We start from the raw sequence: 27,037 nt of genomic DNA, 5'->3' as shown, positions 1-27,037 counted from the left end.
AGCTGGCAACGGCGGACGGCACGGTGAATTGTGTTCACAGATAATGTTCTCTGGAAATATTCCTGAGCCAATTTTGTGATTTCCAATACAGAAGCATGCCTGTATGTGATGCAGTGCCGTCTAAGGGCCCGAAGATCACGGGCACCCAGTATGGTTTTCCGGCCTTGACCCTTACGCACAGAGATTCTTCCAGATTCTCTGAATCTTTTGATGATATTATGCACTGTACAGTAGATGATGATATGTTCAAACTCTTTGCAATTTTACACTGTCGAACTCCTTTCTGATATTGCTCCACTATTTGTCGGCGCAGAATTAGGGGGATTGGTGATCCTCTTCCCATCTTTACTTCTGAGAGCCGCTGCCACTCCAAGATGCTCTTTTTATACCCAGTCATGTTAATGACCTATTGCCAATTGACCTAATGAGTTGCAATTTGGTCCTCCAGCTGTTCCTTTTTTGTACCTTTAACTTTTCCAGCCTCTTATTGCCCCTGTCCCAACTTTTTTGAGATGTGTTGCTGTCATGAAATTTCAAATGAGCCAATATTTGGCATGAAATTTCAAAATGTCTCACTTTCGACATTTGATATGTTGTCTATGTTCTATTGTGAATACAATATCAGTTTTTGAGATTTGTAAATGATTGCATTCCGTTTTTATTTACAATGTGTACTTTGTCCCAACTTTTTTTGGAATCGGGGTTGTACTGAAACTGGAGACTCCTTCCATTACTGCCAAATAAACATCTCCTTATTTAAAAACAACAACCCAAAACCCTTATATGACGATATTAATGATTAGGTATTTTTGTTAAATAACATCACATATTTTTAAAATGTATTTATTAATATAGCTGCAAGCAGTGATGAGGGGGCCAAGCATTCCATCAGGGCAGAATCACCATGGCAACTTGATCTGATCATGATAAATGTGTAGATGTAAAGCACTGATATTACGTGAAATACCTGCCATACAAGTCCCTGTGAACGAGTTGTTACTACAGAAATGACGACACATTAGAAAAACTCCCAGAGCTGCTGTTATAGAAAATTATTCAACATCTTCTGACCAATCAGAATGGAGAATTCAATGTGGTATCAATAGCATCCCATAAAACCAAGGAATTTTGCCTTCTTTCTGTGGTCTGTGCATTTAAAAAAAAAAAAACAGGCTGTGGGATGATGCGATACAGGAAATATACAACAGAGTTCCAAACTGTAAGTGATGTAAAATTGCCTACTAGGTAACTGCAAAGGTTATGCTACAAATATTACATACTGTAATGGAAAATTTTTTAAGTGTTTAAGAAGATTTTAAGTTTAAATGTTTAATCTCAACCATCTAAGCAGAAAAATTGTCACCGTGTGTGTGTACGTGATGAGATTGTTTGCACTCATTCGGTATCTATTAGATAATGTTTGCACGCACTCACCTAACTTCAATGTTTTCACATATTCAGACTATAAAGCGAGCACAAAAGGGATGAGATGTGCTCTTCGCTGAAGAAACATTCTCTCTTTTTCTGGTGAGAGCCCTATCTTGGAAGACTGAATAAAACCTATTTCTTCTGTTGCTTCAGGTTCTGGGTTGCATCGTGTTTAATTCTTTTTTTCCACCACAATACAAAATACTCATTTTTTTTTTTTAAAGTGCCATAATAGAGAATTAGCCCTTAAAAACAAGTGTTATGACACCTGTGTATAATTAACAGTTATTCCACGAAATCGAGTCGTACATGAGCTGATAGCCGACGAGGCACGTAGCACCGAGTTGGCTATAATCCATGTATGACGAGATTGAGTGGAATAACTGTTTTATTCTATCCACATTCACTAGATTTTGAGAAACAAAGCATTTTTATTTTTTGCAAGTTCGATAAATACAAATACTTGATACAAAATGTCAGACAAAATAATTTCCGCTTAGAATGTAAACAAACTGGCGAAATGACCGGAGCAATTTGTGAAAAATGCTAGAATAATAATTCTTGAAAAATTAAAAAAAAAAAAAGTTCTTACAATCAAATACTTTTATTCCATATTTTTTGCTTTTTTTTGTATTTTATGGGGTTTTGTTTTTGAGTCAAGTTTTTATTTCGTCCTCGGTTGGTTCAGCAACACGCTCCGCCATTTTGTTTTTCTCTACTCACGGTATATGAGCTGATATCCTAGTAGTAGAGTAGCCAATCAGAGCGCACAAGTGCTCATATCCAGTGAATGTGGATAGAATAATTAACAGTTATTCCACAAAATTGAGTCGGATATGCACTGATGGCTGACGAGGCTCGGGGCGTATTTGAAATTCAAATGCGATGAAATTGAGTGGAATAACTTTTATTCTATCCACATTTCACAGGATTTTAAGAAACGGAGCATTTTTTTTGTTGCAAATTCGATAAATAAAAACTTTATCAAAATGTCTGACAAAATAATTTCCGCTTAGAACGTAAACAAACCGGTGAAATGACAGGAGCAATTTGTGAAAAATGAGATAATAATAATAATAATTCTTGAAAAATTAAAAAAAAATTATAAGTTCTTACCACCAAATACTTTTATTCCATATTTTGTTGCTTTTATTTATTTATTTTTTTTGTATTTTTTGGGGGGGTTGTTTTCGAGTAGAGTTTTTATTTTGTCCTTGGTTGGTTCAGCAACACACCCCACCATTTTCTTTTCTTTTGGCAGTTTGGCGCCACCGACTGGGCTGGAGTGTGGAACAGGACATATGGGGGGGGGGGGGGGGGGGAACTGTATTCTTTTATTTTAGCCATTTCTGTTTCTTTTAAATACTTGATAAAGCGATATATCTGATTTGATGCACACCACCATTTTGCTTTTCTCTCCTCACGGTATATGAGCTGATATCCTAATAGTAGAGTAGCCAATCAGAGCGCATGATTGCTCATATCCAGTGAATGTGGATACAATAAGATATATACCTGAGCTTTAAAATGTCGTGTTTGGCTCTAAAGATTATTGCATATACAAATAGGCACTGGTTTTGTGCACCACTGTATTGAGTGCACAATTTGCCTTGTTTCTGTCCACGGGTTCTTGAATAACATCATGGCTGCCATCATTCCAGGGTAGATTGTCCATGGGTTCTCTTTTGATGGGGTGAAGACGACTGTGGCTCCTCACTTCATAGCTCAGCTTGTAGTCAGGCTGCATAAAGACTTTGGACTCCGAGCTGTTCATGTACTCATGGCAGTTTGTACTCTGGAGGCTGTGAGGATCAGAATGGTCTTTATTAAGGACGCATTTTAGTGGCCTGCCCCCTACTGCGTAGAGATATTTGTGATGTCCGTTGATGCTAGAGATATTCGTGATGCTAGGCTTGCTATAGTGCTCATCATAGTCGGCTTCTGTTTTGACCTGTTGTGTGTCAGGGAAGGGCGTGCTGTAGCACCAGCTGCCATTTTGGGGCGTGCTGTATACGCTGCATCCGTTCTCCGAGTCGGAGTCATGCTCTGTCTTTATGGTGATCTCAGGCAGCAGTAGGTTACTGTAACAATCATTACTGCCCATGTATTTACTCTCGGTCTTCCTGTACCCACAGTACTCATCCTTATCAGTGAGTCCATACTGCTTACACTGGGATATCGCAGCAGGGCCACCTGGGGAGAAGCGGAATTTTCCGGACGGGACGTGTTTCCCCAGTTTGCTGCTGAAGTAGCTGCTGTGTGAGGCAGAGTGACACCGAGAGTCCCAAGAACCTTGCGTTGGCTGCATTTTATGGGCCGCCATAGAGGACACGCAGAAGTTAAGGGGCTCCTCCTGGCCGTAGATGCCTTCACTTTTATACTGGAGGCCTTCTTTGGTGAGAGCCGCCCACGATCCACTGTGCCAGTTAAGCGTCATGTCGCCAGCATTACAAGAGGTGGGAGAAATGTGGTGCTTTTTTTCACTGCAAAATGTAAAACATAAATAAAGCAATGTATAGGACAAAACAAGATCTAAACCATATTATCTTTATGGTGAATGGTTCTTAGTTTTCATATAGCGTCTAGTTCGTAGACGATACAACACATGCAACTGCATGCCCTTAATACAGGAAAACAAGTTGAGATTTTAAACTTTTTAAAAATTCATTTACGTAATAAAATTGTTCTCTTAGATCTTATGTGCTTCGGGGAGTTCTTACTCTCATGCAGGTGGGAGTAACCGGTCAGATATGAAGCTTATGGGACAAAGAAAGGACATCCTGATCAACATGAGAGTGGACTAGATGCATTGTGGTACTGTGTGATACACTACACTCATGAGAAAAAGAAAGTACACCCTCCTTATCAGGGCCCAGATAATAATTGTGTGGTCCTCACCAACTTCTAGAAACAAACAAATAACCTCACGTGACGAAAGGGAAAAAAAAAACACAACAGACTTAAATATTTTATCCCATTTTATCCCAAAACGTAAACCAACGTTTAGAAACCAGGTGGGAAAAATAAACACATCCTTCTTACTTCCACATTCATTAAGAGAGTAATTTGCAGCCAGGTGCTACGAATGAAATGCACCAATCATTAGGATGTATGACTACAGTGGGGCAAAAAAGTATTTAGTCAGCCACCAATTGTGCAAGTTCTCCCACTTAAAAAGATGAGAGAGGCCTGTAATTTTCATCATAGGTACACTTCAACTATGAGAGAAAAGAATCCAGGGGGGAAAGAATCCAGGAAATCACATTGTAGGAATTTTAATGAATTAATTGGTAAATTCCTCAGTAAAATAAGTATTTGGTCACCTACAAACAAGCAAGATTTCTGGCTCTCACAGACCTGTAACAACTTCTTTAAGAGGCTCCTCTGTCCTCCACTCGTTACCTGTATTAATGGCACCTGTTTGAACTCGTTATCAGTATAAAAGACACCTGTCCACAACCTCAAACAGTCACACTCCAAACTCCACTATGGCCAAGACCAAAGAGCTGTCAAAGGACACCAGAAACAAAATTGTAGACCTGCACCAGGCTGGGAAGACTGAATCTGCAATAGGTAAGCAGCTTGGTGTGAAGAAATCAACTGTGGGAGCAATTATTAGAAAATGGAAGACATACAAGACCACTGATAATCTCCCTCGATCTGGGGCTCCACGCAAGATCTCACCCTGTGGGGTCAAAATGATCACAAGAACGGTGAGCAAAAATCCCAGAACCACACGGGGGGACCTAGTGAGTGACCTGCAGAGAGCTGGGACCAAAGTAACAAAGGCTACCATCAGGATCACACTACACCGCCAGGGACTCAAATCCTGCAGTGCCAGACGTGTCCCCCTGCTTAAGCCAGTACAGGTCCAGGCCCGTCTGAAGTTTGCTAGAGAGCATTTAGATGATCCAGAAGAGGACTGGGAGAATGTCATATGGTCAGATGAAACCAAAATAGAACTTTTTGGTAAAAACTCAACTTGTTGTGTTTGGAGGAGAAAGAATGCTGAGTTGCATCCAAAGAACACCATACCTACTGTGAAGCATGGGGGTGGAAACATCATGCTTTGGGGCTGTTTTTCTGCAAAGGGACCAGGACGACTGATCCGTGTAAAGGAAAGAATGAATGGGGCCATGTATCGTGAGATTTTGAGTGAAAACCTCCTTCCATCAGCAAGGGCATTGAAGATGAAATGTGGCTGGGTCTTTCAGCATGACAATGATCCCAAACACACTGCCCGGGCAACGAAGGAGTGGCTTCGTAAGAAGCATTTCAAGGTCCTGGAGTGGCTTAGCCAGTCTCCAGATCTCAACCCCATAGAAAATCTTTGAAGGGAGCTGAAAGTCTGTGTTGCCCAGCGACAGCCCCAAAACATCACTGCTCTAGAGGAGATCTGCATGGAGGAATGGGCCAAAATACCAGCAACAGTGCGAGATAACCTTGTGAAGACTTACAGAAAACGTTTGACCTCGGTCATTGCCAACAAAGGGTATATAACAAAGTATTGAGATGAACTTTTGTTATTGACCAAATACTTATTTTCCACCATAATTTGCAAATAAATTCTTTAAAAATCAGACAATGTGATTTTCTGGATTTTTTTTCTCATTTTGTCTCTCATAGTTGAAGTGTACCTATGATGAAAATTACAGGCCTCTCTCATCTTTTTAAGTGGGAAAACTTGCACAATTGGTGACTGACTAAATACTTTTTTGCCCCACTGTACCTATACGTATAAAAGCCTAACTTTTGGCATTTGGTGTTCTTGAGCACTCGGGTGTGTTTCTACAGTACATCATACCAAGAAGAAAGGACATCAGTAATGACCGCAAAGAAGCAATTGTTGCTGCTCATCAATCTGTGAAGGGTTATAAGGCCATCTCCAAACAATTTGAAATTCATCATTCTACAGTGAAAAGGACTGTTTACGAATGGAGAGCCTTCAAGATAGTTGCCAATCTTCCCAGGAATGAGCGCAGACATCCCAAGTCTCCCGGAAGTTCCGGGAGTCTCCCGCATATTGATGGTGGCTCCCTGATGCCCGCAAATTACATACAATCTCACGGAATCTAGAGCAAGCTTCATCCCGAACCTACCAAATGCAAACTTGTGTACATCACAATAGCAGGCCCACGCAGCCTGTGGTGTGGTGGCACACTATTACCCCTTTTCCACCAAATCAGTTCCAGGGCTGGTTCGGAGCCAGTGCTGGTGCTGGTTCACAACTCGTTCAACTTGCGAGCCAGCTGAGAACCAGTTTGCTTTTCCATAGCTCGTGGTGCTAAGGGAAGACACGTCATTACGTCGCTGTATACGTCATTTACATCGCTACGTTTGCGTAAACCTTGGCACGAATATCGAAGCAAAAACAACACGGAAGAAGCAGCAGCAACAACAATAATAATAATGGATGACTTCGCGTTTGTACAGCTGCTGCTTCTCGCTGCTTAAAAATGGCGATCTTTCGCGGTCTTGTTATTGTTGTTGGTCTTAACAACTCCGCCCCCCCCCGCTGACGTAAGCGGTTCTTTCCTCTGGCCCAGCAAAGAGCTGGTGCTAGCCTGGAACCGGTTTTTCTGGCCCCAGAGCCAGTTCTTTGTCAGTGGAAACAGAAAACCCGGTTCCAAACTAAGCACTGGCCCCGAACCAGCCCTGGAACTGCTTTGGTGGAAAAGGGGCATATTGAGTAGGGTAAAGTGTGGTTTAGGATGCAGCCAATTTCATAACGCGTATTTCCGGTTTAAGAAAAAAAAAACCAAGTGTACACACGTGCCCTCTGGTGGTTCATATGTGCATACACACGCTTGCAATGTGGCGGCGATGGCGTGTGAGGCATGTTTTCTCCTGCTTCTGCATGCGCTGTTTGGCCAAAGCAGTGGAGAGGAGAAGAGATGAACCGGCTGCCATCTTCCGCATGCTTCTCCCTCTAATGATGATTCAGTCAGTCAGTCAGTGCATAGGAGCAGAAGCGTTGTGGCAGAGCCAGAGTGCCCCAAGAAATGAAAATATAAGACACATTTTACATCAGACTACACAAAAGTGTACCCTTGTCTGATAAGAGTAAGGAATACTCTGGGTGTCCAGATTCAATCAGTAAGGAGCTTAATATATGGCACATTGTAGTTATCATTGTTTATGGGCTGGGGGCGGCTAAATCCCCAAGTCAAGGTGTCCGCTATGAATCTGAGTGAATTCAGGTATTGTTCATCTCCAAAATCCACCCCAAAATCCACCAGAATGCAAGAAATCACATCAACCAAATCTAAAATTTTCTGGGGGAGTACCCCTTTCCCCCTGGCAATGTATTTGTCCCCCCCCAAAAAAAAATTTCCCCGGGGGGGGGTCCTCCCTGAAATGAATTTTGTCAGGTTGGGATGTCTGTGAGCGTCCCAGCAAATTCAGTCCAAGATCAGACGATTTAATGCTCAGAGATATAAAGGGGGAAAAAAGAGCTACATAATGCAACTAGCGGGCACATTACATGACAACATAATCAGAAAAAGATTGCACAAGTACAGGTTTCATGAAAAGGTGACGAGGAAAACGACCTTCTCTCCAAAGAAAATATGGCAGCATGACTTCAAATTGCAAAACTGAATCCGAACAAACCACAGAACAATATCCTTTAGACTTATGAGACCAAGGTGGAGATGTTTGGTCATCATGCACCAAATCAAACACAGCATATCACCACAAACCAGTTGTGAAGAATGGTGATGAAGAGGAGATGATGATTTAAACTTGTTTTGGGACCTGGGAACATTGCAGTCATGGAGACAATGAACTCCATATTCTTCAAATATGAGGCCATCTGTTCAGCAGCTTAAGCTGGGCTGAAATTGGGTCATGCAACAGGACAGTTATCCAAAGCACACCAGCAAATCAACATCTGTACGGCTAGAGAAGAAAGAAATCAAGGTGATGGAACGGCTGAGTCAAAGTCCAGACCTCAGCCGTATCAAGATGCTGTGGTGAGATCTTAAGAGAGCTGTGCATAAACGAATGCCCTCAAACATCAAGGAACTGAAGCAATGTTGTAAAGAAAAGTGGCCCAAAATTTATCCAAAAACAATGTGAGAGATTGATAAATGTTTACTTCAAGTTCTTGTTGCTTCAAGGAGGTTCTACATGTTACTGAATTATAGGGTGTACTTATTTTTTCCAACTAGTTTCTGAATGCTGGTTTACTTTCTGGGGAAAAAAATAAATGATTATATATTGGAATCACTTGTGTTTTTTTATTGTTGCCACCTGAGGTTTATTTGTTCATACATGTCAACCCTTACGGATTACCCGTATTCCCTACGGAGTTTGGCATTTTAAAAATGGTACGGGCGTAGTGGTACTCAACTATGGATTTTTCTACATTTTCACCTTAAAATTATTTTGATTTATTACCATCAAAAAAATCGTCATGAAATACGAAAATGCATGGGAGCCGCCATTTTCTACATTTAGAATTACTCAACCGGTACTTCCGCTAGTACCAACAAGCCATTCCGAATGTCTGAGCATGCGCAATTGTGATTTTCCTGCACACCGAGCGGGAAATAACAGCACATGTAGCGTAACAATAGACAGGTCAAGAGGTCAAGATGTCAGCACCACCGAAGAAAAAACTCAAAACATCTAAAACTGGAGGTCGCTTTCTTCCCGAATGGACAGAAACATTCAATGGAATAATTATCGCTTCCAAAATGGGTGCTGAGTATGTCAACTGCACAATTTGTTGTAGAGACGTGAAAGTGTTTGCCTCTGGAATTTACGACGTGAGGGAACACATGAAATCTCAAATGCATGTGAAGAATGCAAACCAGAAAAAGAGACAGCCGTCAATTAATTTCTTCACGCAAAAGCCAACAAAGGTTGTATCTGACATTGGGTATTAGGTAAGATCTGATACATTTTTATTATGCATGAAATATTACTATGGATTTGGTATGGAAATTATGGATTTCTTTACCAGGGAGTACAGGTGAGAGCCGTGAGGGGTTGACATGTATGTTTGTTTGTTTCTAGAAGTTGGTGAGAACCACATCATTGTTATTTAGGCCATGATAAATAAAATCGTAGAATTAAAGGAGGGTATACTTTCTTACCATGACTGTATAAGGCCAAATATATGTCGACATTTAATTTCTAAACAATTACAGTATTTATAGCAGTTTCCACTGTGTTTTCATATATAATCATTAAAAAGTGTATGTAATGCCTTATTGTAATTATTAGTAACGACCAAAATGAATGAATACAGCAGGGGGGTAAATAAATAAATAAATATGTTATTTACCAGCTGGGAGGTCCGTATCATGAAATACCGTGACCGAGGTCTTGAAAGTACTGAGCGAGGCCCTCTGGGCCAAGGTCACAGTATTTCACCATACGGACCGACCTTAAGCTGGTAAATAATATATTTATTTTTTTCTTTACCAAATTCTAACAGAAAACGAGAGCGCCCGAAAGGGAAAACCGAGCCGAGCCGCCATTTTGAATCCTCATTCATGGCTGTAATGCAAATGGCTTCCTCCTCGGTATACAAGTGCACTTCCATGGCAGGAAAAAAAAAACTACATTTTGCCGCCTATGTAGTCCCCTATTTATACAAAATTGAGTCATTCAGGATTCAGCCATGTTTTTGCTCGGCGTTAGCAAGTTAGAGGTTTTTAGCTTTCTCCTGAAATGTTTTCTTTTATTTCTTCCTCAGGGCAGTAAAACTCGCTTTCGCTGTGAACACTGTCGTTATCGCTATCCATGCTGTAAAATTAATGCTATTCTCCTGAGAAATGCTGGCAAACATTTATAAGATTTTTGATAAAAATCTTATAAATAAATCTTATAAAAAAAAAGATAAATGTTGACAAAAAATTCTACCAAGTTTGTTGTTGTTGTGAACAAGTGAGTCGCCAGAGGTCCGTAACCGGGGTCCATATCGTAGGCAGACGTGCAGCTTGTGAACAGGCAAGGCAGGCAACTGCTTGGGGCCCCCTGGCCCAGGGGCCCCCTGAGAGTCGGGGCGCGAGGGCTTATTTATTTTGTTTTTTATTGTTTTTATTGTTCTTTATCGTTGTATTTTCACATTTGGAATTTAAAAAACTTTGGTTTCATACATTTTTCGTTGGTGTCAGATTATTTATAACATACTGGTGATGAACACTGGTCAGAAGGGCCCCCTGGAAATCTTTGCTTGGGGCCACAACAGAGTCTAGAATTGCCTCTGATCGTAGGATGCGGACCCGCTCGCCAGCCAATCAGAGCGCAGGATTTGATGGAAACCGCACAGTGAAAAAAATAATATTTGTTATTTTATAATCAAGCACAAAACTATCGAATAAATCACGGCTTCCGGATCCCGGAAAAAGGCAACCTTGCCCCAGGACTAATCTCGCATGACGTCATGCGTGGAACCCTGGTTATCTGGGTCATTTCGGTTCATCTGACTCCGTGCTCGCTGAAACTGGATACTGTTGTTGGAATCTTACAAAAATAATGATGTGAAAGCACTGTTTTGTGTTTGGATGTTCAAATCCATATACATCAGGACATTCAGTTCATGAATTTCCGAGAAATGACACTAATCTAAAGTGACAGTGGGTGAGGTTTGTGTAAACGAAGCGGGCAGATTTCGTGTCACCTACTAATAATAAATCTGATTCATCAAGTGTTCATCACCACCAGAACGACCACATGGGAATTACTGGAGCAAAAAGAAACCCATTTATTTAATAAATGACATTTGATCTGGCATTTGGACAGTTTGTTGATTCCACTATTTTCTCTCACTCACACACACACCACCAGATGCAGGATTATGAGCAACATTTACATGCTTGCGACATCCGATCTCATCATATCTGATGCGCTTTAACAGGAAAAAAAATGTGCACGCAATCATTAATTATTAACTGAAACTTGTTAAATGCTTCAGATTGCAATATTGCGAGACTCGATTTGTTTTTAGTTTTGTTCAGGAAAACATGATGAAAGGTAACCACCGCGTTCTACACATCTCACTTTCTCTCTCTCTCTATCTACTATATCTATCTATCTCTCCATCTCATGTGCGCTACAGAGGAAGATTGTCGTGAACTGAGTGAACTGGCAGTTTCTCGTCTTGGGGGCTCGAAAAGATAACCTTTACTCCTGAATATCCTCGATAATCATCTGCTCCTTCATCAGACATATACAGTAAGAATCCTAATCACTATCAGAATTCTCTCCAAAACGTGGTTCCATATCGAGACTGCTCTAACCACTGCTGCGCACATGAACGAAACTGATACCTGAATTGTTACCCGCGTGACGTCACGCACCCCTTCGGGATCTTCCAGGTTAGTCTCGGCAGGTTCCGTGAAAATCGGCTGATCTTATTGATTTTCCATCAATTTATGCCCTTTTGGATCAGCTATGGTTCGAAAACACATGGTCAATCAACATAATGATTATTGCTTTGTACAAGGAAAAAAAAAGTGTGGTTTAGGGACATTACATACACTTTAAAACAATTAACCTATTAGTCAAATGGGGAAATTTTTAATTTGCTATTTGTAAATTAAGAAAAATGTAATTTCCATCACATACAGTACATGGGAAAATTAGCAAAACTTGAAAGCACTTTTCATATTATATACCCTACAAAGACTCATTTCCTTTTCTCCTACACTTTTCATGTCCAGCAAATGATTTAGAAGAAATGCGAGAATACGTTTAACGCCCATAAAAACAAAAATTTGATTTGCACAAACTATATATCGAATCATAACTCACTACAGAAAATCAGCTGTGAGATGATCTTCTCATACTTGAAATACGAACCTGATGTTGAAACCTTTCTGTTTATTCATCATGCCCTTTATCTTGAGCTCGGTGATGGAGGGCAGGACAAGAGGCATGGCTACACAAAACAGAGCCAGCTGAGGCGGCAGTGAAGCTCCAGTTTTACTCTTCCTCTTCTGGCCTTGGAGGAACTTCAGACTGCCCTGGAACTGCATCCTCTTTAGGAAAGAGAAGAAAAGATATCAGACATTGTGTGACAAACAAAATGACAAGCGTAAAGATGATTCTGGTTTAGATCTGGTTCACATTGCATGGTATTTTCTTTCTCTTGTCAAAACATTGTTATTTTGCTGCACGGAAGTCTACTTTGACACGAACGGAGCATGTACTGATCATTTCTAAGGAAAAGAAAGTATAAATGATATGAGGCATAGAGATGCGATCAGAAGTTACATACACGGACATGAATGTCACGGTAATGTTGGGTTTTCAATTATTTACTTAAACTGTTCTTTTTCTGTGGAATGATTGTACAACATACAGTTTTAATAGACAAAAAAAACCCCACAATAATCTGATGTACAAAAAAACTTTTAATTTATTTTGAGTTTTCTGAAATCAATACAGGGTCAAAAATCTACATACACCAACTTAGATTATTAACTCAGTACTGATAGAAGTTCCAAATCGTCTTTTAACTTGCCAAGGCCAAGGCTTCTTAACTTCCTGTTAGTGATCACAACTGACTACAGCTGGTAGCTTCTCTGTTCACAACATAAAAATGGTTTGTTTGTTTGTCAGCACTCCTTGGATTGAGTAACACACAGTATAATGGAAAAGTCCAAGGAACTCAGTGCAGATCTGAGAAAGAAGATCATGGATTTACACACTCAGGAATGTCTCTTGGAGCCATTTCTAAACAACTGCAGATTCCAAGATCATCAGTTCAAACATAAGAACAAGTTATTAGAAGGTGTAGGCACTTTGCCAAGACACTTTTCTGAAAGAAGACCCAAACTGTCACCTTCAGCTGAGAGGAAATTGGTTTGGAAGATCAGGAACCGCCAAGCTACAGGCCTGCCATGAACTGGAAGCTGCTGCAACATCAGTGTCACTGTCTACAGTCAAGTGAGTTTTACATCACCATGGACTGAGAGGCTGTCATCCAAGAAAGCAGCCCCTGCTCAAAAACTGACACCTTCAAGCTCGTCTTGAAGAAAAAGCAAAGAAAAAGCCTTCTAGAGGAAAGTTTTATGGGCAGATGAGACATAGACTGAGTTGTTTGGCCACAAAGACCAGAGGTACAGGGAAACACCAACTGTTCAGCATGGTGGTGGTAGCATCACGCTCTGGGGCTGTTTTGCTCTCAGTAGAACTCGTGCATTGTACAATGTGGACAGAATAATGAAGGAGGAGGACTAGCTCAGAATTCTTTAGCATCATCTTCAAGCACGACTGGGTGTTCCAACAGGACAATGACCCCAAACACACATAGTTGTGGAGGATAAAACAGGCCAACATTAAGCTTAAAGGGATAGTTCGGGATTTTTGACATGAATCTGTATGGCATCCCCATCAATAGTGTCGTGCAAACACACTGACTTACCCCTGACAGCATCCTGTGAGTCCAGTTCTTGTCCAGTTTTGGTCCAGATGAAAGTAGTCCGGCAAGTTTGTTGGGGTCACGAAAGTAAAATGTTTTTCGTCTCAAAACAGTATGTGTTCAAAAGAGTGATATATTTGCATCACAAAACCGTTGCCAAATAAAAAGTCAGACCTCAAAATCGCTTGGCACTATTTTCTCTCCCTTCTTATCACTGCGCGCTGCCGCCAGGTGACAGCGAAACGCAGACCCACTAAGCTGGTGGGAGACCAAGGCTGCACTCTATCCACACGTGATGGCACGGAGGATGTGTATAGTGGCAGCATCTGTCCCCCCAGAGAGGATCTTTTCAAAAGCAGGACAGATTATAACTGAGAGGAGAAATAGAATCAGAATTAACTAGTTAATTGCAGCAATTAAAGGAATAGGTAGGAAAAGGAAGGCGCAAAGACACCGCGCAGCGCCTGAAAACGGGTTTTCAGGTGCTGCGCACCCGTTTTCAGGCGCTGCGCGGTGTCTTTGCGCCTGCAGCGGTGCTTTGCCTGTGCTGTGGCTGAAAATAGTTCCAGATATAAATTGGTCTAGTAAATCCCTTCGTGTTAATTTGCATTGATATGTGTACTCGATGTGAATGTACAAGTCATGAGAAATAATTATAAAAAATCTTGAGTTATTTAATTCACTTTTGCAACGACAATGCTAGCTGGACACGCCGGTCTACAGCGACTACGCTAAGCTAAGCTAACCGGGGCGTTTATAGATCAGGACAATGGCTGGGTCGGCTACAAAACGCTTTGGCTCACTCATCCAACTCTAGGGACTGCAGGGACTGACTCAATTTCATCTGGGGGTGGCGTACTCCTTTAAATCAAAAATAAAATCTCAGGAGCCGTTTGGGAGCCGAAAGAGCCGGCTCCTTATAGTAAGAAGAGCCAAAAGAGCCGGCTCCCAAAAAAGAGCCGAAATTCCCATCACTAGTAAACAATGAATGAAACAGCCATGGCTGTCACCTGGCGGCAGCGCGCAGTGATAAGAAGGGAGAGAAAATAGTGCCAAGCGATTTCGAGGTCTGACTTTTTATTTGGCAACGGTTTTGTGATGCAAATATATCACTCTTTTGAACACATACTGTTTTGAGACGAAAAACGTTTTACTTTCGTGACCCCAACAAACTTGCCGGACTACTTTCGTCTGGACCAAAACTGGACAAGAACTGGACTCACAGGATGCTGTCAGGGGTAAGTCAGTGTGTTTGCACGACACTATCGATGGGGATGCCATACAGATTCATGTCAAAAATCCCGAACTATCCCTTTAAAACAAAGTGTGACCTCAACTCTGTCGAGTTATCATGACATCATAAAGAGGACTTCGCTACCAATACCAAGTCACGATGACTGATATCAAAATGATCCCATGTACACACTCGCTGTACTGACTCACCAGGAAGCCAGACTTGTTGTCAAGCAGGCAGCGGACTCGAGCGATGAAGCAGCGAGTGAGGAACGGAGACAGTTCAGTAGGGACGCCGTCTAGCTCTTGGGTGTTAAACAGACTTCTCACCATGTAGTCTTCATCTATACATACACGATTCAAAACCAGAAAATTATTGATTAAAAAAAATATTCTACTCATTCATTGATGGTGCAATCTAAAAGTGGACCATTATAAAACATCTTGCCTCTTTATTAATATGTATTATTTTCCTGTAAAACCCTTTACAAGTATATTATGTAAGATAAAATTCAATGTAAAATGCATACAGATGTAAGATGGTGGTCTTACCCAAAGTAAATAATATCACTTACATTTTATTAGGACCTGAACTGATTACATCACCCAAGATATTATATTACCGGGTTATAATTCTGTCATAACCAGAAATGTAAACACTAAACACAATTCAGCCATCTGCCTGGGTGTAAAGGTGGTTTTCTAGTAATTACACACACACCAGTTCCTGAGGGAGAGTGGTGTTCCTGCTGGGGATTCATGGCCCAATGCAGCTGTCTTCTGAACTCCTGCCGCTCGTCCACATGGATATAATCAAAGACGTTCTGGTGCATCACATCAGTCTGCCACAGACAGAAGGGCAAAACACACACACAGCTTTGAGTCTGACCACATTTAACCTCCTGTGTCAGTGACCCTTTTGTGTTTGGCCACTGCGGTGTAATACACACTTGACCCACTCCATGGTCGGGTGAGTGGTGTACAATGGGCCTGCCAAGAAGATCTCCCCTGGTTTACACTGCAAGTGTCAGTAACAGGAAACCGACAGAGTGAGTCTCTCTCTCTCTCTCACACACACACACACACTACTCTGTACCATTTTTGCACTGATTGTGAGAAAGAATTTTCTCGGAACACAGCAGTGACCTTCTGGGACTCTCAAGCATAACAAGAACCTATTTTAACATACCGTGGAAGTAAATAATTTATATTGATTTTTTTTCACAGGCATTTAACAGTGAGATAATGTCACGAAACTTGCCCATAACTTGGCAAAAACTGGCCACTGGGAGAATATTTGCAAATGGTGCTTGGACCCCAAAGATCGCTGCTATATTATTCATTGTGCTTGTTTTTGACTGCAAGTCCCTGACTAACCTCTAATAACCCCCTGCGCTGAATATCACTGGTCAAGATAATTCACATGGCTAGCAATCTATGTACAAAAGAAGCACGTGTACAAAATAATCTGATACATGTTTAAAAATATCTCATCTCATTATCTCTAGCCGCTTTATCCTGTCCTACAGGGTCGCAGGCAAGCTGGAGCCTATCCCAGCTGACTACGGGCGAAAGGCGGGGTACACCCTGGACAAGTCGCCAGGTCATCACAGGGCTGACACATAGACACAGACAACCATTCACACTCACATTCACACCTACGGTCAATTTAGAGTCACCAGTTAACCTAACCTGCATGTCTTTGGACTGTGGGGGAAACCGGAGCACCTGGAGGAAACCCACGCAGACACGGGGAGAACATGCAAACTCCGCACAGAAAGGCCCTCGCCGGCCACGGGGCTCGAACCCGGACCTTCTTGCTGTGAGGCGACAGCACTAACCACTACACCACCCCTGTTTAAAAATATTTTCACACTAATTTTAGAAATGAGTCAGTATGTAAGAATTTTTTTTTTGTATGCGGCAGTTAATTTTGTAATCCACCAACAAACCCACCAAAGCAGTAGTTGCTGTCAAATAGCTCGTCTAATTGGTCTCTCTCTGTCTCTCACGCACACACACGTAGAAAAATGAAAGATCTTGATTGAAAGCTCAAGGTCTTATGTTATTATTGGATCTAGTGAAAATGGCTTTCATCTCCTAAAGTCAGATTAGTTCATGTAAATGCACTCAAGCAAGTTGAAGGGGCACATTTGTGTAACGTTGATTAACCCCTACAATCGTTCGCTTATTTTTAGCTGTGTTAGTATTTAAAAAGGTTCCTTTCCATGCCAGAACGTCTGTCTGACAGCTTGAGTTCTCGTGCCTCTCTCTCTTCCTCCTTGCTGCGAACTGTGGGGGCAGGGCTTCTACAGCTCTAGTTTTGTTTAGGCATTGCGTGACAGCAGGTCGGCATGCATGATGACAGAAAAAACATGATGGGGAAAAAGAGAGAGCGAGCAAGAGAGAGAGAAACCTGCTCACATGCACAATCTCACCATATATATTCCCAAGAGTTATACCCTCTGTTTACAGGAAAAAAAAAACATCTCCCAGTAAAAACATTCAACCTTCCCATTATAACCCTGACTGAAACAGGCACCGCTCTGAACACTTTGTTTCACGAAGCCATGCTCACACGCCCAACAAGGACCAATCCCATCTAATTTTCCATCAGCTGCCAGATCCGGTGACTCTTTTGTTAAATTACTTTTGTTACGAGAGCTGTTTTAGAGCTTGCCCAAGAAACTTAACACTTACAGCCCTGTAACAGACCTTTAAATTAACCTACGTGAAAAAAAAAAGTGACTTCTCTTGCATGACAACACAGGCCATGAGCAATTCTTTCTTTCTTTTTCTTTTTTTTAAACAGACAACCACACATGATTTTTGTTTTGATTCTTTTGAGAACAGGGAGACTTTATATGCAATGAAGGTTTTCCAGGATATAAACAGATGCTATAACCTCTTAAATTAGTATTTTATTAGAGCCTTTAAACAGTCAATCGTGCTTAAATATAATGGGTCACACACAACCTTGCCAACTTATAAACTAAGTCACTGAAATATCCCATTCTTTTTGAACAGTTACGTAATCATGATCACGATTTTTTGTCTCGTCAGTTACGAAAACCTATAATTTGGTGATCTTAGCAAAGTTATCTAGTTAGATTATTTTTTTTTTTGCCGACTCTGAAGCTCCTCATCCATAGGTTTTAAAGTGCCATTCCACCATTGGATGTATTCTTTGGCATAAAATACAATATATTTTATGACAACATGACCAGACAGAGAAATCTTTTAGCTTCAAAATGATATATCAAACATAATTTTTTGACAACGACAAGTATATTAATTTTGCGACCAAAGTCACCTACCCTTTTAATTTCCGCGCGGTAGTGAAACGTGATGTCATCGGCAGGTTCCCCTTCTCGTGTACCACGTCACGTGTGACGTGGCACAGATTATCAGCAATGGCGGATAGAACGCGATTTCCACTTGTCGATTGCTGTGCCGATATTCACCATCGACCGTCTCCTTTGGGCATCACTTGCTATTTTCCTTCGCTTCTTTTCCGAAGCTGACAATCGCGTTCTATCCGCCATTGCTGATAATCTGTGCCACGTCACACGTGACGTGGTACACAAGAAGGGGAACCTGCCGATGACATCACGTTTCACTACCGCGCGGAAATTAAAAGGGTAGGTGACTTTGGTCGCAAAATTAATATACTTGTCGTTGTCAAAAAATTATGCTTGATATATCATTTTGAAGCTAAAAGATTTCTCTGTCTAGTCATGTTGTCATAAAATATATTGTATTTTATGCCAAAGAATACATCCAATGGTGGAATGGCACTTTAAAGGAGAACTGAAGGCGAATTTATTATCCTCAAAATTCTCTCATTTTATTAAATATCAGAATGCATGTTTGATCGCTATTTTGTCGCTGCTATAGCAAGTTGAGTGTTTGAAATATGCTCTGTAATACATCAGTCCATATGTCAAAGCAACGGCCGTAAACGAGGTTCGTTGAGACCTGTGCAAGACATCGTAGGACGGAAGTAAAGCGTACAGCGGAAATCAAAGCGACCGACATCTGCCAACGTTGTCAAAAGACGCGCACGCGCCCTCTTTCGAATGCTGACGTAATCAAGCCGGAAGTTTTGTTTGTTTTGATAGCAATCAGGAAAGTTTGAAAAAAGTCAGCAGTAATCGTCATTTAAACTCGTTTTTGCGCAATACTTCGTTTGGAAAACAGTTTTCAAAATGGCGGCTCTGACACTTCACGTTTCGAAGTCTCACACAAGTCTCGTGAAGATCGTGCGGATAAGCGACGCCTGCCGTGGACCAAACGAACTAAATTCAACACGGCTAAAAACCGAACAGGCCGATAAGTATAATATTTAATTGCAATTAGTTGCCGATACGAGTCACGATATAAGGTTACTAAAACCGAAAACGTAATTGAGTAACACGTTAATTAAGAAATAAAGCAAGTTTAAAAATGACTTCAGTTCTCCTTTAAATATGTTGTCTATACATTTTAAATACACCTTAATGAAATTATTAAAAACATACACTCTATTACTAATTTGATCAATGAGCTTGATCTTCTTTTGCTTCAAAGTTTTCTATATGTAAAGGAATGTAAATTTGTAATATGGGAAAGTGCTATAGTAATTTAATCTACACTCACTGGCCACTTTATTAGAAACACCCCTACATCCACCTGCTGTCTGTTTTATGCAGTTCTGTAATCAGCCGATCCCTTGACAGCAGCACAATGCATCACAATCATACAGATACAATACAAATCAAGAGCTTCAGTTAATGTTCACATCATTCAAACATCAGAATGGGAAAAATTGTGATCTTAAAGTGTGACTGACTTTCACACTGCGGCATGGGTGTTGGTGCTAACCAGATGGACTGGTTTGAGTATATCAGAAACTGCCGATCTCCTGGGATTTTCACACACAACAGTCTCAACACAGAATGGTGCGAAAAACAAACATCGAGTGAGTGAGCGACAGTTCTATGGGTGGAAACAAACGCCTTGTTGATAAGAGAGGTCAGAGATCAGAAAATGGACAGATTGGTTTGAGCTTTTTTGCCAGGAAGGAAATAGTAACTCATAGCAACTCTTTACAACCATGGTGAGCAGAAAAGCATCTCATGCAACACATTGAGTTCCAGTACTGCAGCCAAGAACAGTGGCTATTAAAGTGGCTGATCAGTGTATTATTTTGTTCCTAAGCTATCATTTTTATTATTTTAACAAAATGTATTGTTTTATCATCCTGTATCAGTCCACAGAGAGGAAGATATCAGAATTTATTATGATGGAAAAAAGAATACATATTTACCTGATGGAAGCCCAGGTAGTCTGTGATTGTAGAGGAAGCATAGAAGATGACTCCATCTGAGCTAACAATCAGTGCAAACCCTGTCAAAGACTAGAGAGAATGAAAGAATACGGACATATTATTATAACACACTCAACACTCACGCAAAAGTCTTAGGCACATGTAAAGAAACGCTGTCGACCAAAAATGGCCTAAAAAATAATGAAATGAAATGTATCAACATTCAAAATAATACTATAAACAGTAATCAGTAAGCCATAATAAATGAAACAAAGTCGATATTTGGCGTGAGACGACCTTTTGCTTTAAAAAAAAAAATTTAAATAAAAAATAAATAGTCTCAGGTCCAGTGAGTGCAGTTTTATGCGGAAATGAGCTGTAGGTTTTCCTGAGCATCTTCCAGAACCAGCCACAGTTCTTCTGGACACTTTGACTGTCACACTCACTTCTTCATTTTGCACCAAAACCCAGCAGCCTTCATTATGTTTTCTTTTTTAATCTGAAAAGTGCTCTCTTATGGAATGTAATATGCTGCTCAGATCTCAGATGCAAAGTTTTTTTTTTTCTGTAACATTTAATTTTGTGCTGGGGAAAAAAAAAAAACATCCCATGAACAACTGGAACTCTAAAAATGTTTTTGTACTGATTTTATAATGTAGACATCCATCCATCCATCCATTATCTGTAGCCGCTTATCCTGTTCTACAGGGTCGCAGGCAAGCTGGAGCCTATCCCAGCTGACTATGGGCGAGAGGCGGGGTACACCCTGGACAAGTCGCCAGGTCATAAATCTACATAAAATTTGTATGGAAAAAATAGGGTTCCTAAGACTTTTGCACAGTACTGTATATAAATACGAGCAGCTCGGTGGTGTAGTGGTTAGCACTGTTGCCTCACAGCAAGAAGGTCCTGGGTTCGAGCCCCGTGGCCGGCGAGGGCCTTTCTGTGTGGAGTTTGCATGTTCTCCCCGTGTCCACGTGGGTTCCCTCCGGGTGCTCCGGTTTCCCCCACAGTCCAAAGACATGCAGGTTAGGTTAACTGGTGACTCTAAATTGACCGTAGGTGTGAATGTGAGTGTGAATGGTTGTCTGTGTCTGTGTGTCAGCCCTGTGATGACCTGGCGACTTGTCCAGTGTGTACCCCGCCTTTCGCCCGTAGTCAGCTGGGATAGGCTCCAGCTTGCCTGCGACCCTGTACAGGATAAGCAGCTACAGATAATGGATGGATGTATATAAATGTATAAAAATCCCATTACTACTAAACCAAATAGTGCATTTAAAAAAAAACCACACACACACTAACAAATGTATGAACAAATACTGTATATAGATTGATACATGTAGTATTAGTGCACTACTCTTCTAATACCTGTAACAAGTCACTTAAATATAAGACAAGTACTTCCATTTGTGCGTGAGCAATTTTAGTACATCATGATAACATTGTTTCTGTGACTGAATCGGTTTCCTCTTCACCATTATTCAGAATCCAGCCATTTTGTACTATCCAAATTTCCAGTGAGCAAATTATTGTATATTGCCCTGTATAGTAAATCAACTGCACAACCGTTGCACGCTACTTCTGCATTTCTACAACAACCACAATGAGTTTGTGCTTTCTTTCAGTACAAAATGAACTTGTCAGGATGAACACTGGAGACCACGAAAGCCAAATGGTTCCTGTTCGTGCTCTATTTAATCCTGAAAATGGTTTTTTACACTTCTATGTTTTTGTGGTTTCAGGTTGCTAGGCAATTTGTAATGTTGGAATTATTTATTTAACAGCAGACCACAAGGTCTTTCCGGTGCACATACAGTACCAGTAATTCGGTATGAGCCTCTCTTACTGCTGCTTTAAATACGTAGTGGATGAGTAAGTGAGGTAGCAATCTCAGAAATGAACAATCACAAAACAACCTCTGTCTGATACACAGGAGAAGTGGCACGGTGTGCTGCGCTGGTCTTGAACAATGGCTTTTGACTCTTGAGTGAGACAGGAGTCTGCTTCCTTACTTGACACGTTACCTAATGCTGTTTTACAATCTCATTACACAGTGGTATTTTTAAGCTGTTTTGAATCGGAAAACAAGGAAGGAAGGACAGATGGACGGAAGAGGACACTTGGCCTGCTCTTCTTTTCATGTCACGGTCTGATGGGGGGGGGGGGGAGCATCGAGTCCTTTAAGTTTCTTCTCAACTGGTTGGATTGGATGATGTTAAAGACCTTGATAGGGTCTTATCCAAAAACTCTTGTATTGTATGGTGTGGCACGGTGGTGAAATGTTGCCTCACAGCAAGAAGGTTCTGGGTTCGAGTCCAGCGGCAGACGAGGGCCTTTCTGTGTGGAGTTTGCATGTTCTCCCCGTGTCTGTGTGGGTTTCCTCCACAGTCCAAAGACATGCAGGTTAGGTCAACATTGAGCGAGGCACCTAACCCCCAACTGCTCCCTGGGTGCTGTAGCACGTCTGCCCACTGCTCTGGGTATGTGTGTGCGCGCTCATTGCTCACGCGTGTGTGTTCACTGCTTCAGATGGGGTTAAATGCAGAGAGGAATTTCACTGTATTTATCACACATACACTTAAGCAAAGTTCTTCTTAACGCGTGTATGTGTATTTTGAACTAAAGCACAATTTCATTGACCTTTATAGCTTCTGGTGAAAGGTGAAAGATTGCATCCGTTCTTAAATGTTTCCTTATTTCTCTCAGACGTTCTTGCCTCACCAGGGTCACGCAAGGAAAAAATAGATTAAGAACCCATTCTCTCTCTCTCTCTCTCTCTCTCTCTCTCTTATACACACCTCAAGCAGAAGATCGCTTTCCAGAACGCTCTTGCCTAGACTATGTTTCTTGGGCTCCGGGCTGCAGGATGCATGGCTCTGCTTTTTGCTTGATTTCTCCTGAATAGCTGAGAGAGAGAGAGAGAGAGAGAGAGAGAGAGAGAGAGAGAGAGAGAGAGAGATGGGTTCCATGCATGCATCCAAAACAAACTTTTTTTTTAAATGAAGCATAAGAGAGAGGTTGGTTATTTGTGAACCTCAGCAAATTTGAAAGGAAATAGCTTTAAAAATGCTATAAATTAAATCTTCTTCCCAGACACCATGTGCATACACTCCTGAGCATGACAAGCTCACATATACACTCTCTAATAGTGCACATCATATCCCCTTTCACACAGCTCACATGTGAAAACATGATGCCAACTTTAAACTGAATCGACTGACTGACTTGCACTTGAGTTTGAGATTTGGGGTGTGGATGGATGGATGGATGGAAGTCACAGCTGCAGGTTGACCACTATCCTGAGCATCTCTCATGCCAAAAACAAAACAAACAAAAAAAAAACACCCCTGACACACACAACACAAAATCAGACATTTATCCCCACCCTGACCCTCCTCCTGACCACACGGGAACCCAGTGCCCGAGTTCATGCCCTGCTGTCGTGCCGGCTTTTGCCATCTTTTTCGCCACCACTTTTACGTCTCAGATATTCTGATGGTTTTCTCAGAGCTGACCGCAGCACTTTCCGTGACCGGTCGACTGAGACGGGGAAAAATAACTCCAAATGTGCGTGCCTTTGTTGAATATGGCGAGTCAAGTGGCATGTGTTTGCTCTGCAGATCAAAAACGGCTAAATTCCTAAATACTGACTCCTCCGTGAGGAGCCGTGTTAAAATGTGGGCTTTGCTTGGAATGCTCCTTTTAATTTAAAACATTTTTGTGGGTAATTCAAAGGTTAAATGCAAGGGTTCACGAGTTATCCCTATGCTTTATTTGCTTTGAAATTAATCAGAGGACGAGTGTGTGATTATTTTCGGATTTATGCATTTGAGTGTCGAATCTTGACATAAGGTAAGCATATTGTGTCATTGAAACAATTTATTACGGAATTAATTTCAGCGTGAAAGCAGAGAGCTAAAGCTCTGTAAGAAACATGCATCTTAGATAATGAATCACATATGCTTGGAGTAATTTTTTTTTTTCAAAAACTAAAAGTTTGAAAACTAAAAGCTGATCCCCACCTTTTCATGTTTCAAGGCGTGCTCGGTAACATTTTGCAAGTTAACATCGCCACTGCGATTTAAACCTGTAAATTCCAGAAGCTCATCACTAAATGAGACAATTTGTTCTCAAAGACCTTTTTATACCTTTCAGGTATAAAAGTTATAGCTGTTATGGTTAGTATAACTATAATGATAAATGAGTCCTTGTTTGTAACCCAAATCATCAAAATGCATTTTCTCATATTTAGCCTCTGTGCTGCAACAAATATGCTGCTCTGACTTTCAAAGCCAGTGGAAATCTTTTCGTGGACGCCCTAGCCCTCAGCGTGTAATGCCCAACATGTGAGTCAAATATTCACTTCCTCTTTCTTAATAACGGTCAAGATGTACGTCATAGTCCTTCTCACGCAGGTACCACATGTAATCTATATTTAAGAAATAAATTCTATAACAATAAAAAAGAAAAAAAAACCCTGCATGAATGACAATTTACAAATGGAAACACAGTGTTTCTTCTGACTTATTATTCAACCATTAAAAGCCATTTAATGAGCCATTTTAATAAGGAATATATATATATATATATATATATATATATATATATATATATATATATATATATATATATATATATATATGAGTGATTCCACGCTTATGGGTACTGAAATGGGGACATGAACTTATTTTTAAAAATTCACCTAAAACCATTTCTTTTTTTACCATCAGGTCACAAAACATGTAATCTTTAATGAATGATATGTTAAAAGATAACTTTAATTTTCTGAGATGTAATAAAAACATATTTATATGCCAAAGTCAAGCCTATGAGTTCCAAAATGATGTCTGTTACATTACTTCTGTTACGATTGTCCATCTCGCGTCTGTTACAAATTAATTACAATCTAGCTATATACCATGTTAATCTTATTGAAAGAATGTTTATTAATTATATTTGCTAAAACATCACCTTCCTATGTTTCAAAAAGTAATTCTACATTGTTAAAATTGAGAATATATATGTCCACAACACTTCTGTTACGTTCTGACTTTGGCATATAAATATGTTTTTATTACATCTCAGAAAATTAAAGTTATCTTTTAACATATCATTCATTAAAGATTACATGTTTTGTGACCTGATGGTAAAAAAAGAAATGGTTTTAGGTGAATTTTTAAAAATAAGTTCATGTCCCCATTTCAGTACCCATAAGCGTGGAATCACTCATATATATATATATATATATATATATATATATATATATATATATATATATACACACACACACACACACACAACTCTTAAAGCATCTATTCATTACATCTGGCACTTTCATATCCTACTTCCTTCCTTCATTAGTCACGCTACAGGATACTGAAGACTTCCAGCACATCATATAAACTTGAGAGCGACTAGATGAAAGGAATTTGATTATTCAGCATCTTCAGATTATTCATAAGGAAAACTTGAAATATTTAACCGTTATTCCATGAAATCGAGTCGTACATGATCTGATAGCTGGTTATAAGCCATGCATGGCGAGACTGAGTGGAATAACTGTTTTATTCTATCCACATTCGCTGGATTTTGAAAAAAAAAAAACAGCTTTTTTTTTTTTGCAAATTCGATAAATAAAAACTTCATACAAAACTTCCGACAATCATTTCCGCTTCTTAAAAACCTGCATGAATTGACTTTAGTGTTGTTGTTTTTTGTAGAAAAGTGTTGTTTTGCTGTTATGCCAAGGTATAGAATAGCTTTAGGCATTTATTTAATTCTTCCTTCGACGTTTCAGTGATGTAATTTTCAAACTTTTGAGCTCTTGAACCAGTCTAAAAAAATTCAACAAATTTTAATGCTTAAAAGATGAAGAATGTAAATAAACTGGCGAAATGACAGGAGCAATTGGTGAAAAATGCTATAATAATAATAATAATAATAATAATAATAATAATTCTTGAAAAAATAAAATAAAAAAAGATACATTCTTACCATCAAATACTTTAATTCCATATTTTATTGTTTTTTTTTGGTATTTTTTGGGTTTCGTTTTCAAGTTTTTATTTCGTCCTCGGTTGGTTCAGCAACACTCTCCGCCATTTTGTTTTTCTCTACTCACAGTAGGTATATGAGCCGATATCCTAGTAGTAGAGTAGCCAATCGGAGCATGCGATTGCTCATATTCAAACGAATTTTACTCGCCCCTCCTTTGGGCAGTATTTCTTCCCCTCAAACTCGAGTTCTCCATCAGAGGCCTGGGAGTCTGAGGGCTCTGTGCAGCATCTTAGCTGTTCCTAAGACGGCGCTTTTCTGGACAGAGATCTCAGATGTTGTTCCTGGGATCTGTTGGAGCCACTCTTCCATTTTGGGGGTCACTGCATCGAGGGCTCCGATCACCACAGGGACCACTGTTGTCTTCATCTCCCACATTTTTTTTCTAGCTCTTCTTTCAGCCCTTGATACTTCTTGAGCTTCTCAAGTTCCTTTTTCCTGATGGTATTGTCACTTGGTCTTGCCACATCTATCACCACAGCCTTGTTCTCTCATTTGTCACTACCACGTCTGGTTGGTTAACCATTACTCATACATACATACATACAGTATATCATTGGTATGGTCATATACCATACCAATATACATACACACTGGACCACCATATAGGGTGGCACGGTGGTGTAGTGGTTAGC

At 40.4% G+C, this 27,037-nt stretch overlaps 1 protein-coding gene across 1 annotated transcript in view; it reads right to left on the bottom strand.

Moving 5' to 3' along the window:
- Positions 1-606: 606 nt before the first annotated feature.
- The window catches only part of ahrrb (aryl-hydrocarbon receptor repressor b), a 60,472-nt gene continuing 34,041 nt past the window's right edge, over positions 607-27,037 (bottom strand). The window contains exons 4-9 of the mRNA XM_060906394.1: positions 23,147-23,253; positions 20,349-20,438; positions 15,762-15,882; positions 15,251-15,384; positions 12,244-12,422; positions 607-3,911 (exon numbers count right to left, since the gene is read on the bottom strand). Of these exons, the coding sequence (XP_060762377.1) occupies positions 2,978-3,911; positions 12,244-12,422; positions 15,251-15,384; positions 15,762-15,882; positions 20,349-20,438; positions 23,147-23,253 (1,565 nt within the window). The 3' untranslated portion in view covers positions 607-2,977. The remainder of the gene's footprint in view (positions 3,912-12,243; positions 12,423-15,250; positions 15,385-15,761; positions 15,883-20,348; positions 20,439-23,146; positions 23,254-27,037) is intronic.

Source organism: Neoarius graeffei, chromosome 23 (genome assembly GCF_027579695.1).
Source record: "Neoarius graeffei isolate fNeoGra1 chromosome 23, fNeoGra1.pri, whole genome shotgun sequence".
NCBI lineage: Eukaryota > Metazoa > Chordata > Actinopteri > Siluriformes > Ariidae > Neoarius > Neoarius graeffei.
This window is presented reverse-complemented; position numbering and strand designations above follow the sequence as displayed.